This window comes from Pan paniscus, chromosome 19 (assembly GCF_029289425.2).
Source record: "Pan paniscus chromosome 19, NHGRI_mPanPan1-v2.0_pri, whole genome shotgun sequence".
NCBI lineage: Eukaryota > Metazoa > Chordata > Mammalia > Primates > Hominidae > Pan > Pan paniscus.
Genome location: NC_073268.2, coordinates 60835455 through 60852144, shown reverse-complemented (window position 1 = coordinate 60852144; position 16690 = coordinate 60835455). Strand labels below are relative to the sequence as shown.

At 41.9% G+C, this 16690-nt stretch overlaps 1 protein-coding gene across 4 annotated transcripts in view; it reads left to right on the top strand.

Annotated features, from left to right (window-relative positions):
- ARHGAP44 (Rho GTPase activating protein 44) overlaps positions 1-16690 on the top strand; it is a 201825-nt gene that overhangs the window by 107125 nt on the left and 78010 nt on the right. For all 4 annotated transcript variants that reach the window (XM_003829383.6, XM_008954752.6, XM_003829384.7 and 1 more), the window contains exon 4: positions 12174-12250. In XM_003829383.6, coding sequence (XP_003829431.3) covers positions 12174-12250 — 77 coding nt within the window. The remainder of the gene's footprint in view (positions 1-12173; positions 12251-16690) is intronic.

The window sequence follows — 16690 nt, the reverse complement described above, 5'->3', positions numbered from 1 at the left end:
CTACTGTTCTTGCTCTTTAGCCCAGCCTGAAGCATCCCCTGCCCTCCACAGGCAAGTTGAGGTCCTCTCCCTGTCCTCCCCAGATTGGAGCAACTGGGAAGACGGCAGGGGCGTGCTTGAGATCCCACCTCTAGGGAAGCTTTATCCTTGATCGATATCTCACCCCTGATTCAGCTCATTCATAGATTGCATTTGCCTCAATAGTATCTTAAGATCTCATGGAAAAAAAGTGTATTGTGGTTTTAGAGGTTACAAGTGACCTATAAAGGCCCTTGAAAATTGTTTTCGCCATAATGAGACACAATAAAAAGACCCTGCTAAATAAAGCTTCTCTAATGCCTTTGTCTATAACCTGCATTAGAAATAACAGGCATTGTATAATGCGATTCCATTTCAACAGTTCTTGGCATGAACAGCCTCTGCAGGTTTACCTTCCTCTTGACCCCATCCCTCTCAGCCCCACCAAAGATTAAAAGATATTCTTCGACATTCACTTGGCTTTATTACAAGGGATATACAATCTAGGTTTTTCTCCTCCTTCCTTGAGTTTATAATCTACACGATTGGTATCATTTAGACTTTTTTTTTTTTGACTTGCAGTTATTGCTGACTTCTGCATCCCCTTGGTCCCCCGATGCCCCCCGGCTTATGTTAGCCTCATTTCTGTTGGACTGTCATGTAATGTGCCACAATTCTTCTTCCCAGCTCCTGCCGCAGTGCACAAACCCACTCTGCTTGTCCTACGAGTCATTTCTTTTTTTTTTTTCCCAAGCCCTGGTTTCTTCTTTCTTAATATTCCCAGCAGGAATCATTTGTGTGTGTATAAATAAAACTTTCACAGCTCTGAAAAATATCTATAGAAATAATTCTGCATGTATCAGGAATTCAGCAAGAGGAACTGTCTAAAGGGAGAGTTTGCAAAATGACTTTGGGCATGAAACCCTTTTATCAAACCCACATCTAATGGGGGACTACAGGAACGGTTCCGGATGGGGGTGCTAGAGCCAAGCCTGCCTTTGATCTGTGTCTTTTTTGTTTTCGTTTTTTTTTTTGCTCTAAGAAGCACTATTTTTAAAATAACTGGTCCAAAGTACAGTATGTTTTGGTATCGGGAGTATCATCTGAATGCTACCACCAGAGGCTTGAATTCGGCCTTTGGTGTTGGTAGGCGGATTAGTACTAACATTATTTTTCTGGGATCAGATGAATTTACCTGGATTGGTGGAGTTTTCATTGGATTGAGAGTCTTACGTATTATATCAGTAAGGAGACATTTGGATCCTTGAGTGATCTGAAGTATAGGGCACTGATAGAAGATTTGAGGTATGGCAAAGCCAGCAGATCAGGAGATGATTGCCAAGGAGAGATAATTATTCACCCTCCCCAAGAGAAGGGGACAGGCCACATCACCCAGAGGGCCACAGGGGAAGCTCTAGGGTTGGTCAGGAGGTAAAGGAGGGGACTGTGGGCCAGAGCCTTTGTTGTGGTGTCTGCAGCAGATATAGGATTGATTAGTTTGAATTATTACAGACGATTTCTAGTTGTCTGACCTACCAGTCAAGGGTGATTAGGGCAGATGAACAGTGGCCTGGGGTGTGACAGCCCCTTAGAGGAGGTTGTTGAAGTGTGAGCTCTAGATTGGTTTGCATTTAAAAAGCATGCTGTGAGTGAGTTGTTTACTATTTCTAGGAATTGCCTAGCCTGGGAGGGACAGTCCCTCTAGGGTCAGCAAGGGCCCAAGATGTTGTCAAAGCATCTGAATACATAAAATAAAACACATGGTTAATAACTACACTGCTTCCTAGAGACTTGAGAAAAAGGCACTTAATTGCCTCACTTAACAAGATTCTGATGTAGCCAGTTCCAAGGTTTATTCAGCAGCTTTGGGTGAGCAGCTATGTGATGCTTGGGCCTCCACTTACAACTGTAATGTGGCTGCTCCAGCTCCACGCATCACATCTTCACATAACCACATCACAGGCAGGAAGTGGGAGAGTGATAAGACCATGAATTCATTTCATTTATGTTTCTCTAGCTGCAAGGGAGGCTGAGAAGGTGAATATGTGTCCAAGATAAATGGGTTTGCTATGACTGGCCATGATTCATTCACCAGCGAGGACGTACACTATCTGGCTTCTCTTACTAGAGAAGACACACAGTGGTTGTTACCAGGCTTTGAAGGCTGCAGTCACATGCATGCAGTGATGAACATGTAAACTGGGAGAAGTCCGCAGTGGAAGTAGGTGCCCAAGCATGTATAGGTCAGTGATTTCACTGCATGGATTCATTTATTTATTTATTTATTTTGAGACAGAGTCTCACTCTGTCACCAGGCTGGAGTGCAGTGGCGCAATCTCGGCTCACTGCAACCTCCACCTCCCAGGTTCAAGTGATTCTCCCACCTCAGCCTACTGAGTAGCTGGGACTACAGGTGTGCACCACCACGCCCAGCTAATTTTTGTATTTTTAGTAGAGACAGGGTTTCACCATGTTGGCCAGGATGGTCTTGATCTCTTGACCTCGTGATCTGCCCGCCTAGGCCTCCCAAAGTGCTGGGATTACAGGTGTGAGCCACTGTGTCCAGCCTCACTGCATGGATTTTAAGTGCTTGATTTTGTCAATGATTTCTTATGCTGATTCATCTTTCCTTGTCATCATATGACTGAATAAATGGTCTGAAAGTCAAAGAGCCATTTAAAATAGGAAACAATCAAAGAACTGTGGGAAAAAAATTTCCAAACTCAATTTTTTTTCAGTTTTTCTCTGAACACATTAAGAGATGTAATAGGAAACGTGACACTTATAAATCACCTCAAATACTGAAATGTATATCCAGTTCTTTGTGATGATTAAGTAGGGAGATATGTCAAGATCGGAGCAATGGGTGAAAAGGAAAAGAAATAAAATGAAAAGGATCAGGTAAAGGGAAGGTGGGGTGGGAGGGAGGGAGTGAATGAACCGACACTGTCTTGGGAATTGAATGTTAAGGGAGGGTCCAGAGATGGACAGTCACACTGGGAATGTGGGTCATAGAGTCTCAGGATCAGGAGAGACTTTATGGGGATCCATGCAATATTCTGCTTTTTATTTGAGCACATGTAAGTTGCTGCTTGAGCACATGTAAGTTGCTACTTGAGCACATATAAGTTGCTACTTGAGTACATGTAAGTTGCTTTTTGTTATTTCTCTTTTAACAAGCTCAGTAGCTCTTTAGTCATGTGTTCCAACTCCTGAACTTTTGTCATACCACTTTTAAAAGTTTTGCCCTGAAAGCTGTGGCTGCCAGCCAGATGCAGGTAGGCATAAAAATTGGATTTTGTTGCCATTATCTCAGTGACCAGAGAGAACATTATTGTCTTGTGGGTACTGAGTAAAACTGGACTCCTTATGTGGAATGAAGAATAGAAAGCATATGAATTACCTTTCCATGTTGCCATCTTTATTTTTATTTTTATTTTTTTTTGAGACAGAGCCTTTCTCTGTCACCCAGGCTGGAGCGCAGTGGCACCATTTTGACTCACTGCAACCTCTGCCTCCCGGGTTCAAACAATTCTCCTGCCTCAGCCTCCTGAGTAGCTGGGATTACAGATGCCCGCCTCCACGCCCAGATAATTTTGGTATTTTTAGTAGAGACGGGGTTTCACCATGTTGGCCAGGCTGGTCTTGAATTCCTGACCCATGATCTGCCCGCCTCAGCCTCCCAAAGTGTTGGGATTACAGGCGTGAGCCACTACACCCGGCCTCCATGTTGCCATCTTTAGTCCTGGATAATAACTGGTTAGTTCCTAGGTTTTCGAGACTCTTAATATAATGAAGATGTTTAGTTTTTTGAAGTCCTTGCATTTCTCATTAGGAAGTCATACCCAACAAATAAAGTGCTACCGTGTGGAAGTGTTTCTCCACCTTATTCAGCAAATATTTAGAAAGCACCAAGTCTGCCATGCAAGGCGGTGTGTATGCCAAGTGCTGAGCCAGCTGAGCAGGATTTCTGTGCTGCAGAAGCTCACCACCCAGGGGGAGGCAGGCATCACACTCACAGTGCATTCGCTGCTCAGACCGTGTCTTAGTGCCGAGAAGAAGTGCTTGCTAGGAATTAAATGGTGGGAGGTTTCCATGAGGAAGTGGCCATTAAGGACAGGTGAAAGGTAGCAGCACCAAAAGGGGTAAACACACTTCTCAGACAGGAGGACAAGATGTGCCAGGTTCCGAGAGACAGGAGAAAGTTTGGCTTTTTTTTTTTTTTTTTTGAGACGGAGTTTCGCTCTTGTCGCCCAGGCTGGAGGGCAATGGTACAATCTCGGCTCACTGCAGCCTCTGCCTCCCGGGTTCAAGCAATTCTCCTGCCTCAGCCTCCCAAGTAGCTGAGATTACAGGCACCTGCCACCATGCCCAGCTAACTTTTGTATTTTTAGTAGAGACAGGGTTTCACCATGTTGGCCAGGCTGGTATCAAACTCCTGACCTCAGGTGATCTACTTGCCTCAGCCTCCCAAAGTGCTGGAATTACAGGTGTGAGCCACCACACCCGGCCAACTTTGGCATTTTTGAGAAACATAAAGGTGGCCAGAGTGACCAGACTGTAGCGAATGGGGAAGACGTGACATGGGGCGGGACTGCAGAGGATGGGATCACGCCTTACAGGACATGGTGAGGGTTTGGACTTTATCCCTAAGAGCAGAGGAAAGCCAACATTTTAACAGAGAGAGACATGATCAGATTTGTTCAAAATTGTATGAATAAAGGACTCATGGGTGGGGCCATGGTAGAAGTGAGAGGCCAGTTACACAGAGATGGGAACAATTTCAGTGAGATGCAACGAGGACCTGAAGATGGAGAAAAATCGGCGTCCATGGTAGATCCTGGAGGGAGAGTATCAGGGCTTGGTAACTGAGTGGAGGTGGGCGTATGAAGAAGAGAGAGAGGTCTCATGGTCTCTACCCCAAGTGACTGTTGAATCCATGGGAGCTGCTGTGATCACCTGGGGAGAAAATGCAGGGTGAGAAGACATATGGCTTTTGAATCAGGAACCCTAGGAACTGCAGCATTTCCTGCTCTGCGAGGAGGAGGATCCAGCAAAGAGGGCAGAACAGTAGAGAATGGTACTGTAAATCCACACACTTGCTCCTCTAAATCCCAGACACCATTCTTTATCCTTTCCTTTCCATACCCGCCATGTCCAGGCTGTCAGTAAGCCTTGCTGACTCTTCCTCCAAAGAATTTCCATTTGGCTTCAACATTCACCACCCTAGTCTAAGCAGCTGTCAGCTCTTTCTGAACACAGTGGCTCCTATCACATCTTCCACCCCAAACCCTTCCCTCCTCCTTCCTCTTCCCTTCTCTGCAAGCGCAGGAGCCAGTGTTTAAATTGGAAATCCAGTAACTCACTCTCCTTCCTAATCCTGCTCCGGGATTCCCTTTGTAGAATAAAATCTGAACTCCTTGTCTTGGCCCTTGGACACTATGATGTGTCTTCTACCTGCATCTCTGAGCTTAGCTCTGGGCTTCCTTCCCCTCTGTCATCATTCTTCAGCTATGCTCACCTGGTACTGAGCATGCCCAGCTCACACTCCTCTTGGGCCATTGTGCTTGCTCTATCCTCCGTAGGGAATGCTCTTACCCAGCATTTCAAGCCAGCAACCTGTTCGGTTCTCAGCTCAGATGTCACCTTTTCAGGAGGCTTTCTTGACCACCTAATGTGTCTGCTTCCTCCCTCACCCTAATCCCATCTCCCTATTTTATTTTCTTCATAGCACATATTAGTATCTGAAATCACTGTGATCATTTATTTCCATCATTGTGATGGGAGCAGGGATCTTGTGTCCCCATAAGCTCCGTTCTCCGTGCCTAAAAAAGAGCCTGCCCCAGCAGGGCAATGGTACAAGTAGATGTGTGTCATGAGTGGATGGTCTGTGAATATTTTAGGCACAGAACTTGCCTACCACACTAGCGTGCCCTTCCTTTTCTGTAACAGGCAATTCTGAGGTTAAGCTCTGGAATCTGATGACCCAAGGGTGAAGCCCAGTTCTGTCACTTCCTAATTTAACCTGAGCTTGGGCAAGTTAATTACCTCATAAGCCTTAGCTTCTTCATTTGGAAAATGGTAAGAATCATAATAATTCCCTACCCAGCAGGGTTGTTTGAGAGGTCAGTGAGGTAAAGCATGTACATGCCTTGTGCAATGTTAACTTAAGTAAATATTAAAGAAGTGTAACCTGATGCTGTTAGCAGTGGCCCACTATTAGACTGGAGTGGCTGTTGAGAACCACTGAGACCCAAGCATCAAGCCTTGGCTGTGTGTCTGTTCGGGGCTGAACCACAGAAGAGCTGGTTGCCTGGGCCTGGAATTAGAGGACAGTAGACAAAAATTTTCCAAGATAGGGAATATATGAGAGAGAGAGAGAGAGAGAGAGTGTGTGTGTGTGTGTGTGTGTGTGTGTGTGTGTGTTTGGAGGAATGGAGTGGATATTAGAATGAGGCTTATTGTCTGGGTCATCCTACAAACTGTGTTGCTTGTGCCCAAGATAGTTTTAGAGAGAATAGTCATCTCAGAAATGTCAGATTGACTATATCAAAACTCTGGGACAGTCTGTCTTTCCTTCCCTTAATTCTCAAGGTTCTATCTGCACTCTAGAGCTAGGGAAAAAAATTATTTCAGTAGCTCCTCTTTGGCTCTGAAAATCACTGGCAGCATGAAGTTTGCTAAGATCTTTTTACCTGGGCACTAATATTTACCAGGGATTGGGACTGGCTTTGTCAGTGTGGATCCTTGGTACTGGAGGGAAAAAGATTTCGGGAGCTTTTCTAGATTTTTGAGCAATTTAATTCTTCTAAGACTGGATATCCTTTTAAAAAAATTTTAATTAATGTATTTCAATAGGTTTTTGGGGAACAGGTGGTGTTGGTTACATGAGTAAGTTCTTTAGTGGTGATTTCTGATATTTTGGTGCACCCATCACCTGAGTAGTGTACACTGTACCCAATGTGTAATCTTTTATCCCTCACCCTCCTCCCACCCTTTCCCCTGAGTCCCCAGAGTCCATTGTATCATTCTTATGCCTCTGTAGAAGACTGGATATCATTATACTTGAAATGGGGGCGACCAAAGTTTGAGGGAGAGAGCAAACAGTATCTTAGTTAGAGGCAATCTTAGGTTATATGAGATTGCTACAATGCCTGGCATCTCTTGAGCAGATAAAGTCCCTTCACCTTAGAGAATCTTTTTAGAAAGAGAAATCATTTGTAGTCTGTTGTGCGTTACGGTCCATTAACTTCTTCTTATGTACTGTCTTTGATTATGGGGTTGCTAATGCATTTCTTCCTTTCTCTTGTCATTTGGTGGCTTCCTTGTAATTTCTTGATTCTTTTGTTTTTTTTTCTTTTTAATTTGAGACAGTCTCGTTCTGTCACCCAGGCTGGAGTGCAGTGGTGCCATCTCAGCTCACTGCAACCTCTGCCTCCCAGGTTCAAGCGATTCTCCTGCCTCAGCCTCCCGAGTAGCTGGGATTACAGGTGCATGCCACCATGCCTGGCTCATTTTTTGTATTTTTAGTAGAGATGGGGCTTCACCATGTTAGCCAGGATGGTCTCAATCTCTTGACCTCATGATCTGCCCACGTTGGCCTCCCAAAGCTCTGGGATTACAGGCGTGAGCCACGGTGCCCGGCCAATTTCTTGATTCTTAAAGCATCTACACAAATAAAAACTCATGTTGATTTTCACTAACTTACCCCCACCTTGGAATCCAAGCTCTCAAATTCACCTTAACATCTCTCCTCTTAGAGTGACAGTTACACCATTGGTAGGGTACTTGAGTAAATACATTTTGTCATCTTCATTCAATGATCTGTTTAACCATTAAAAGAACAAGACAGTTCCATAGGTAGTGATAGGAAATGATATGAAAGGTATCTATCTCTATGTGAAAAGGAAAGCAAGGCACAGAGTGGTGTGTATATTTAGTATGCTAACGTGGGGAGAAATACTAAAAGTAGACGCACACACATGTATGTATAATTGAATCTGCTTAGAATATTTATGAAAGGATACACAAAATCTGGTCACTATTATGGTCTTTGGTGAGGGGAATGAAGTGGTTGAGGGATGAGTGAGTGTGGGAGGGACTTTTTACTATAAATCCTCTAGCATCTTTTAGTTTTATTTATTTATTTATTTTTGAGACGGAGTCTCACTCTGTCACCCAGGCTGAAGTGCAGTGGCACAATCTCAGCTCACTGCAACCTCTGCCTCCCAGGTTCTAGCAATTCTCCTGCCTCAGCCTCCCAAGTAGCTGGGACTACAGGGGCGTGCCACCACACTTGGCTAATTTTTTTTTTTTTTTTTTTTTGTATTTTTAGAAGAGACGGGGTTTCACCATATTGGCCAGGCTGGTCTCAAACTCCTGACCTCATGATCTGCCCGCCTCAGCCTCCCAAAGTGCTGGGATTACTGGCAAATTAATTCTTTTCCTATAATAGATATGATAGAGAATGAGATAGGGCAAGAGGGAGAGGTTATGCTCCTTGTTAAAATTAAAAAGCATATCCCTTAAGAATTCACTTAATTCTGTCCTCTCTGCTACCTAAGAGGATGTCAAAATCATTAGTGCAGGTGTTAAGTGACTCAAAATGATGAGAAAATGTAGCTTCCTTGGCTCAGGAGCAGGGTGCCTCCAGCCCTATAGCTTCAAACTGTGTTTTCCAGTCTGCACTTTACAGAACAGTTACCTGGCTGTCCCCTCTCCATCCTCCCTCCAAAAGTCCGATCAACCTCATGTTCCTCCAGTGGCCGGTCTTGTCCTGTTGATCTTGACCTTCATTCATTTGGTCCCCCTTGGGCACAGTTTTCTGCTCCACTCACTGACAGGATAATCTGACTAGTCTTTTTCCATATTTGGAAAAACTCTACTTACCTTCTGGTAGATGTTTTTCTTCAAAGGATGTCAACTCTTGGACTATCAGAAGTCCCCTTTACTATAGGCAAATCCTCTCTTCTTTGTCCAATTTCAGAAAGATTCAGAAATGCTGAAGTCTTGTCCTGATGGCAGGTCATGGGACTGTGAATGTTTATCACAAACCAGAATGGTCTTTTTATGTGAGCTCATCAATACTATGATCGTACCATCTGACATTCAAGACGAAGCATCTTCACTGACTTGTCACTGAGATATTGTAGACACTTGCAAATTAAACCAGGTTTCTCAACCATGGCACTATTGCCATTTTGAGCCTAGTAATTCTGTGTTGGAGGAGACTGTTCTGTGCCTTGTAGGATGTTTAGCAACATCCCTGGCCTCTACCCATCAGATGCCAATAGCATCTCCCATGCTGTGCCAATCAGAAATGTCTCCAGATGTTGCCAAATGACCCCAGGAGGACAAAAATCACCCCTGGTTGAGAACCAATACCTTAAGTTATGCCCTCTCTGTGAGGCTACAACTGGAATATTATGCCTGCTTCTCTGAAAAACAGACTCTGTTTGTCTACACTTACATAACACTTCTGTGACCACATGTGTGGGGGGATTTTCTCCACACACCAAGCAGTTCTCCAACTCTCTGAACACCAGGTGTGTGTCTTGCAATTTATTCTGACACTGTATACCTGGAGTTAGTGTCAGATCCCACAGGTTAAGGGCTCAGTCCTACAAGACTGCCCCTACTTAAGATGTCAATTGCAAATCCAGCCTTCTGGTATTTCTCAACAACCAGCTATAAATTAGGGGTCCCACAACTCCCCTCCTCAGGTTTGATAATTTGCTAAAATGGCTCGAAGAACTCAGGGAAACACTTCAGTTGTATTTATCAGTTAGGATATTATAAAGGATACAAATGAACAGCCAGATGAAAAGAGTAAACTTAGGGCAAGTTATGATGATGTTTATTATTTATCTTCACCATTAGAAGTAAGTTCTGTGGCTGGGTGTGGTGGCTCACACCTGCAATCCCAGCACTTTGGGAGGCCAAAGCAGGAGGATTGCTTGAGCCGAGGAGTTCAAGACCAGCTTGGGAAACAGTGAGACACCATCTCTACAAAAAATTTAGAAATAAAATTAGCCAGGCATGGGGGTGCATGCCTGTAGTTCTAGGTGCTCGGGAAGCTGAGGCAGGAGGATTGCTTGGGCTTAGGAGCTCGAGGCTTCAGTGAGCTATGATTGCAACACTGTACTCTAGCCTGGGAGATAGGGCCAGATCTTGTATCAAAAAACAAAACAAAACAAAACAAACAAACAAAAAACAGAAAAAAAAAGGAAAGAAGAAAAGAGAAAGAAAAGAGAAAAGAAAAATGTTCTATGAGAGCAGTGTCTAGTTTTGTTTATCACTGGTTTGGTGCCTGCCCTCCATAAATATTGGATTAGTAAATGAATTATAAGTGGAAACTCTCTATGTGTTAACACCAGGAGGCTCTGGGCTGGGTGTAGTTCAGTCACTTTCTATTTGAAGAACTACCTTTGTAGTCACGTAGACTGGAAGACCTGAGAAGGTGCTAGTGGTTCTTACCTTGTTTTTGTTCTGTCTGTGTGTACTGGCTGGTCTTAGTTCAGAAAGGAGAGAGCTCTTTGATATTTAGCCTGGGGAACGGATCATGCTAAACTCCTATCACAGTTTGTCTCTCCCTCCCTGTAACATAAAATGTAGCATTTAAAAGTGTACAGTGGTTTTAACAGTTAGTCTATTTACCACCATTATCTAGTTCCAGAACGTTTCCGTCATCCCCAAAGGGAACCCCATACCCATTAAGCAGTCCTTCCCTATTTTACTCATCCCTGCAGCCCTGTGACAAGCACTAATCTACTTTCTGTCTCTGTGAATTTGCTTATTCTGGATATTTCATTAAATAGATTTATATAATATGTGTCCTTTTGTGTCTAGGTTATTTCACTTAGCATGATGTCTTCAAGATTCATCTGTGTTGTACCATGCAGCATTCCCTTTTTCATGGCTGCATAATGTTCCATTTTATGGATATACCACATTTTGTTTGTCCATTTATTCATTGGTGGACATTTGAGTTGTTCCCACCTTTTGGCCTTTGTGAATAGTGTTGCTCTTCACATTTGTGTACCTCTTTTTTGAACATGTGTTTTCAGTTACTTTGGATATATACCCAGGAGTGGAATTGCTGTGCCATGTGATAATTGTGCTTAACTTATTGAGATACTAAGTACACCTTCACAGTGCCGCACCAGTTTAAACATCCACTAGTAATGCATGAAGGTTTATGCTCACCAATCCTTATTTTTTTTTTTTTGCTTTGTTAAGCATTAATATTATTATAGCCATCTTAGTGAGTGTAAAGTGAGGCCTTGATTGGGGTTTTCCTAATGACTAATGAGGTTAATTATCTTTTCATGTGCTCTTTGGCCATCTATCTTTTTTGGCGTGTGTCTTTATTTTCGTGCTTACTCTTTCTGGGTTGTAATTGCATGTGAACACTTTTCTCTCTCTTTTTTGACCACAGCTGCCTCATTTCTTTCTTTCTTTTTTTTTTGGAGATGGAGTTTCACTCTTGTGGCCCAGGCTGGAGTGCAATGGCACAATCTCGGCTCACTGCAACCTCTGCCTCCCGGGTTCAAGCCGTTCTCCTGCCTCAGCCTCCCGAGTAGCTGGAATTACAGGCATGCACCACCACACCCAGTTAATTTTTATGTTATTAGTAGAGACGGGCTTTCACCATGTTGGCCAGGTTGGTCTCGAACTCCTGACCTCAGGTGATCCACCCGCCTCAGCCTCTGCCTCATGTAAAGTGCTGGGATTACATACAGGTGTGAGCCACCACGCCCAGCCACTGCCTCATTTTTAAAATAAGGCTAATACACTCCTTAAGAGACATATTATTTTTGGAAATTAAGGCATTGCTCAAATCTTTGTTAACATCATTTTAAATTTTTCTCATTTTTCCTTCTTGCCATCCTACCTCATTTTAAAATGCAGCATGTAAGCCTTAGGCTTATTTCCCAAAGTGGCAAATATAATTCAGTTCTCGTTTTCTGAATTTTGACATCTCTAAGTCTAACCCATCATGGTGCACTATGAATTTCTAGGTTTAAACCTATTTTAAAGTTAGCTTGTTTCATAGTTAATATAATAACTTGGCAAGTATTTGACTTTTTGCTATTTTAGATTCAACAGATGAACATGGAAAGTAGCTTTCATTACAGCATTTGCTTTCTTTTCAGAAAAAGTTGCCTTTGACAACACTGGCTCAGTGTCTGATGGAGGGGTCAGCTATCCTGGGAGATGACACACTTCTTGGGTAAGGTGACACCTTGCGTGGGTTTGGTGCCAAATCTAAGTAAGTCCCCGTCCGTGAAAAGGGGACTAGACCCTCTCAGGGAAGCACCTGAATTCTCACTGGGGACTTTAGTGGAAAAAAGGAAAATGTTACCAGTAGGAAATCAGAACTCTTGGCTCTAAAGTCATATTGTCTGTGTGGTGAGGCAAGGCCCAAGTGGAGAGATTAACATGAAACTGATGAAGGACAATTGAAATCCCTAGGGCCCTAGCAGAAGCAAATATGAAACCTGTCAATTCAAATGTCCGAACTTACGAGATTCTCAGAAAAGCAGCCTTTGCCGATGCTGAGCTCACAACAAAACAAACTGAAAGTGGAATCATCATGAGAGAGCATCAGCAGACACAATCAGTAGGAGAGTCAGTACCCTGAGAATGAAAAATAATAGAACTATATGGAAGAAAATATAACATAATTATTTAAATGGAAATTTTAAAATTAAAAAACAGAATCCTTGACAAGAGAATCAAACAATATTAAAAAAGAATAGGCGGGATTGAAGGCAAACCAAAGAGAACTTTGCAAAATTATGCTGAAAATTTTCAATGATCTTTAGTCGAAAGAAACTCAAGATTATACACAAATAAATAATTGCTGAACTTGAAAACGGATGTAGAGCCGCCACCCAGAATGAAGGGAATGAAGTGCAGAGATAAGGACGTAGGCATTCGTAAACTGAGAAACATGGGTGATAGAATGCAAAAGCTTAACATTCCATCTAGTGGGAATTCCTGAGGAAGAAAATAGGGAGAAGGGTAAGTTTGTGGTTGAATTTTTCTTTTCCAGATTTAAAGAAAAACATGTCTTTGGATTTAAGGAGCACAAAATGATTTGATTGAGATCAACAAGAAAAAAATGCATCCCTGGACTTATTGTAGTAAGACCACAGATTATCAACAAAAAATAGAAAAATGTAAAATTGACCAGAGGGAAAAAAGATCATTACTATAAAATAGCAATTAAACTGTTAACAAACTATGTATTCGTCAGCCACAATGAATGCCAGAAGATAATGGAGTAATATCTTCAAGTATTGAGCGAAAATGTAAGAAACCTAGTATTCTATGATAAAATAGGGAAGAGTAAGGATATTTTCAGGCAGATTTGAAGAAGATACTACCTGCATATTCTCACTGAAAGGGCTAGTTAAGGCTACATGAAATAGATTACATCTCTTTCGCAGGAACAGAAGAAAGATGAGAAGTACAAGTACCAAGGTAGGAAAAAGATTGTGTTGTAGGGGAGGAAACTTTTTTTTTTTTTTCCCTCTCTCTAAACATCTTAGGTTCTTTGGTTGGGCCCTGAAAGTTAGATTGACAAAAGGTAGATTAACAGGAGAAAAGCAAATAAATTTTATTAAAATGTGTAGTACATACACATGGAAGAACTCAGGGATGAGTAGATCAAAGGATAGAACATGGGCTTATGTAGCCTTTTTTTTTTTTTTTTTTTTTTTGAGATAGATTCTTGCTCTGTCACCCAGGCTGGAGTGCAATGACGCAATCTCAGCTCACTGCAACCTCTGCATCCCGGGTGCAAGGGATTCTGCCTCCGCCTCCCGAGTAGCTGGGATTATAGGCAGGTGCCACCACGCCCGGCTAATTTTTGTATATTTAGTAGAGACAGGGTTTCACCATGCTGGCCAGACTGGTCATGAACTCCTGACCTCAAGTGATCCACCCGCCTCGGCCTCCCAAAGTACTGGGATTACAGGAGTGCTTATGTAGCATTTAAACAAAGAATGATATTTTTTAGAGAAGTGACAAGACAAAAGAGAAGGACTTTTACGTTTCTGTGGTGGCAGAATCAGTATTTCAAGCTCCTGTATTGTTTGAAAGGAGGATAAAGGTATTACATTTAAATTTAACATCCAAAAAATAAAAAAATAAAATAAATTTAGTGTCAAATATGCATGTTAGAAAACTAAGACTAACCACAAAAAGAATAGAAATAGGATATATAACTTTCAAACTAACAAAGGATGAAAAGGAAAATAAAAAAAAATACATGTAAGGGACTACAAGAGAAAAAAGTAACCAAAAAAAAAAAAAAACACATAATAATTGGAAAACAGAAAATGAGGGTGGTAGCAATCATTGCATATATCTCTGCAATCATAAGAGATGTAAATGGAATAAACTCAACTGTTCAAAGAAAATTTCAGGTTGACAGACATGAAATCCTGTTGTATGGTATTTCCAAGAGTCATGCCTATAATATAATGACAGAGCAACGTTGGAAATAAAGATGACAGATTGAACAAGCATCTGATTTTCTCTCCTTCCAAAATCCACTAAAACTACAATATGGAGATTTTTTTTTTTTTCTTAAAAGACATAAACCCACAATGGCAGGAAAAAGCAGGCAACAGCAACACAGTTTTCTGAGCTGTAAGGCATATGAATGACTGGGAACTAACTTGGCAAGTCCCCAAAAGCTGACTCCCAAGCCAGAAGTAGATATGCAAAGATCCCATGTAAATTACATCACGTAATGCTTACAGTGCTCAAGAATTGGCACCAGGGATCTCTGGAATAGTGGGTCTTTGGGGGTGGAGTGGGTGATTAAACTCATGAATGTGGTTGAAAGCTTTTCAGTTACCACTTGGATCACTAAACCCTGCCCCAACCACATGTCTAGGAACCTGTCATCCCCCCACTCCCGCCTGAGCAGAATTCTCTAGAGGGGATAAGAGAGCATCTCTAGAATGGGGGACTCCCAGTGCAGTGGAGTGTATGGGTACCATTCAGTAAAGAAGGGGCTCGAGTGATCTAACGTGTACTGGATGTGGATGCTAATACTTCACAGCCGTCTTCTTCCACTCATGCAGCCCCCCAGGACTTTACCCTCTAAGCAGGAAATTAGAAGAGGTTTCTCAGGAGAATCAGGTTAGTCCAAAAGGAAGGACCTAAAGATCTGAGGATGTTGGAGGGGGTCAGTGCCTCAATAAGTGACGCAACCACATCTTTCTACAGATGAATTCACATACTCTGAGCTTTTTAGTCTCCACTCTTGAATATAGAGAGGCACCAAAGATCATCAGACATCTGAGGAAAGTCTCTAACCTGAAACCTGGAGACCAAAACAATTGGGTGGATACAATGCAGCTTGGAAGAAACAGAGATTGTGTAGGGGAGGAAAAAAGGTTAGGAGAACAATCACTTATGTTTTCAAATGGTAAGGGAAGATAACATGTCCATGAAATGAAAAACAGGATGTTAATACAAAATATTTATGGGAAAGAAATAGCCAGAGATCAAAAGCAGGCTTGTAGAAATGAGAAAATATGATAGAAGATATGAAATTCTCAGTAGGAGGTTGGGAAGATAAATATGAAGAAATCCTCATACACACAGACAATAGAAAAAATTAGAAAATTAAAAAATTAGAAAATTTTAGAAAATTAGAAAAAATTGGAAAATTAGAGGACCAATCCAGGAAGTCTTATGCCCGAAAAACAGGAGTTCTTAGAAAAGAAGAGGAAGAAATAATAATAAATAATCCAACAGCATTTTCCAGATCTTGAGGTCATGAGTTTCTATACTGAAAAGGCCCATTGAGCTCCAATACAATGGGAAGAATTAAGCGTATGCCACAGAGCTCACCATCATGTATACTGGTGACGAAGAGTCTACAACCTTCTAGAGAGAAAACATGTCACATACAAAGGATCAGAAATGCGAATGCTTCCAGACTGAGCAAAAGCAGCAATGGAAGAAAGAAGGTTATTAAGCAGTGCCTTTAAAATTCTGAAGGAAACCATGCTCAGCCTAGGAGTTCAATATTCTGCCCAAGTTTCAATCAACGAGAGGGCAGAAGAGAATACCGTGACATACGTGGCCTCAAAAATTGACTTCCCACCTATTCTTTCTCAGCAAGCTAAAGCAAGACAGCAAGATGTGTCCTTGGTGAGGAAGTGACCAAAAGAGAGGTAGACTCAAGATAACAGAATGTCCAATACAAGTCAGAGGAAGAGAATCCCAGGGAATGGTGAAGGAAGATTCCAGGAAGACAGATGTGCCTTAGGGATAGAGGAAAACTCAATCCGCATTGAGACAGGTCCAGGAGGGATTAATTCAAGAAGATGAAATTCATTTACATGATGTATGTTTCAATATTTTTTGGTAATATTTCTATTTTAATATATAACAGAAGAAGCAAAATTAGCACACAAAACTCATAAATGTGATGTTTATCACTGCTTAGGATGAGGTTTAATTTTTTTTTAAGTAAGTTAAGCAAATTTTGGTTCAATATCTTAACAGACAAACTAGGAAAGTGGCAGAGTATTTTGAATTCAATTGGGTACGTAGAAAACAAGCAAGCCAAAACAAGGCAATTATTAACTCCAGGAAGAACAAATAAGTGTGCAGGGAAACCAGTAATTATAGTATACTACCC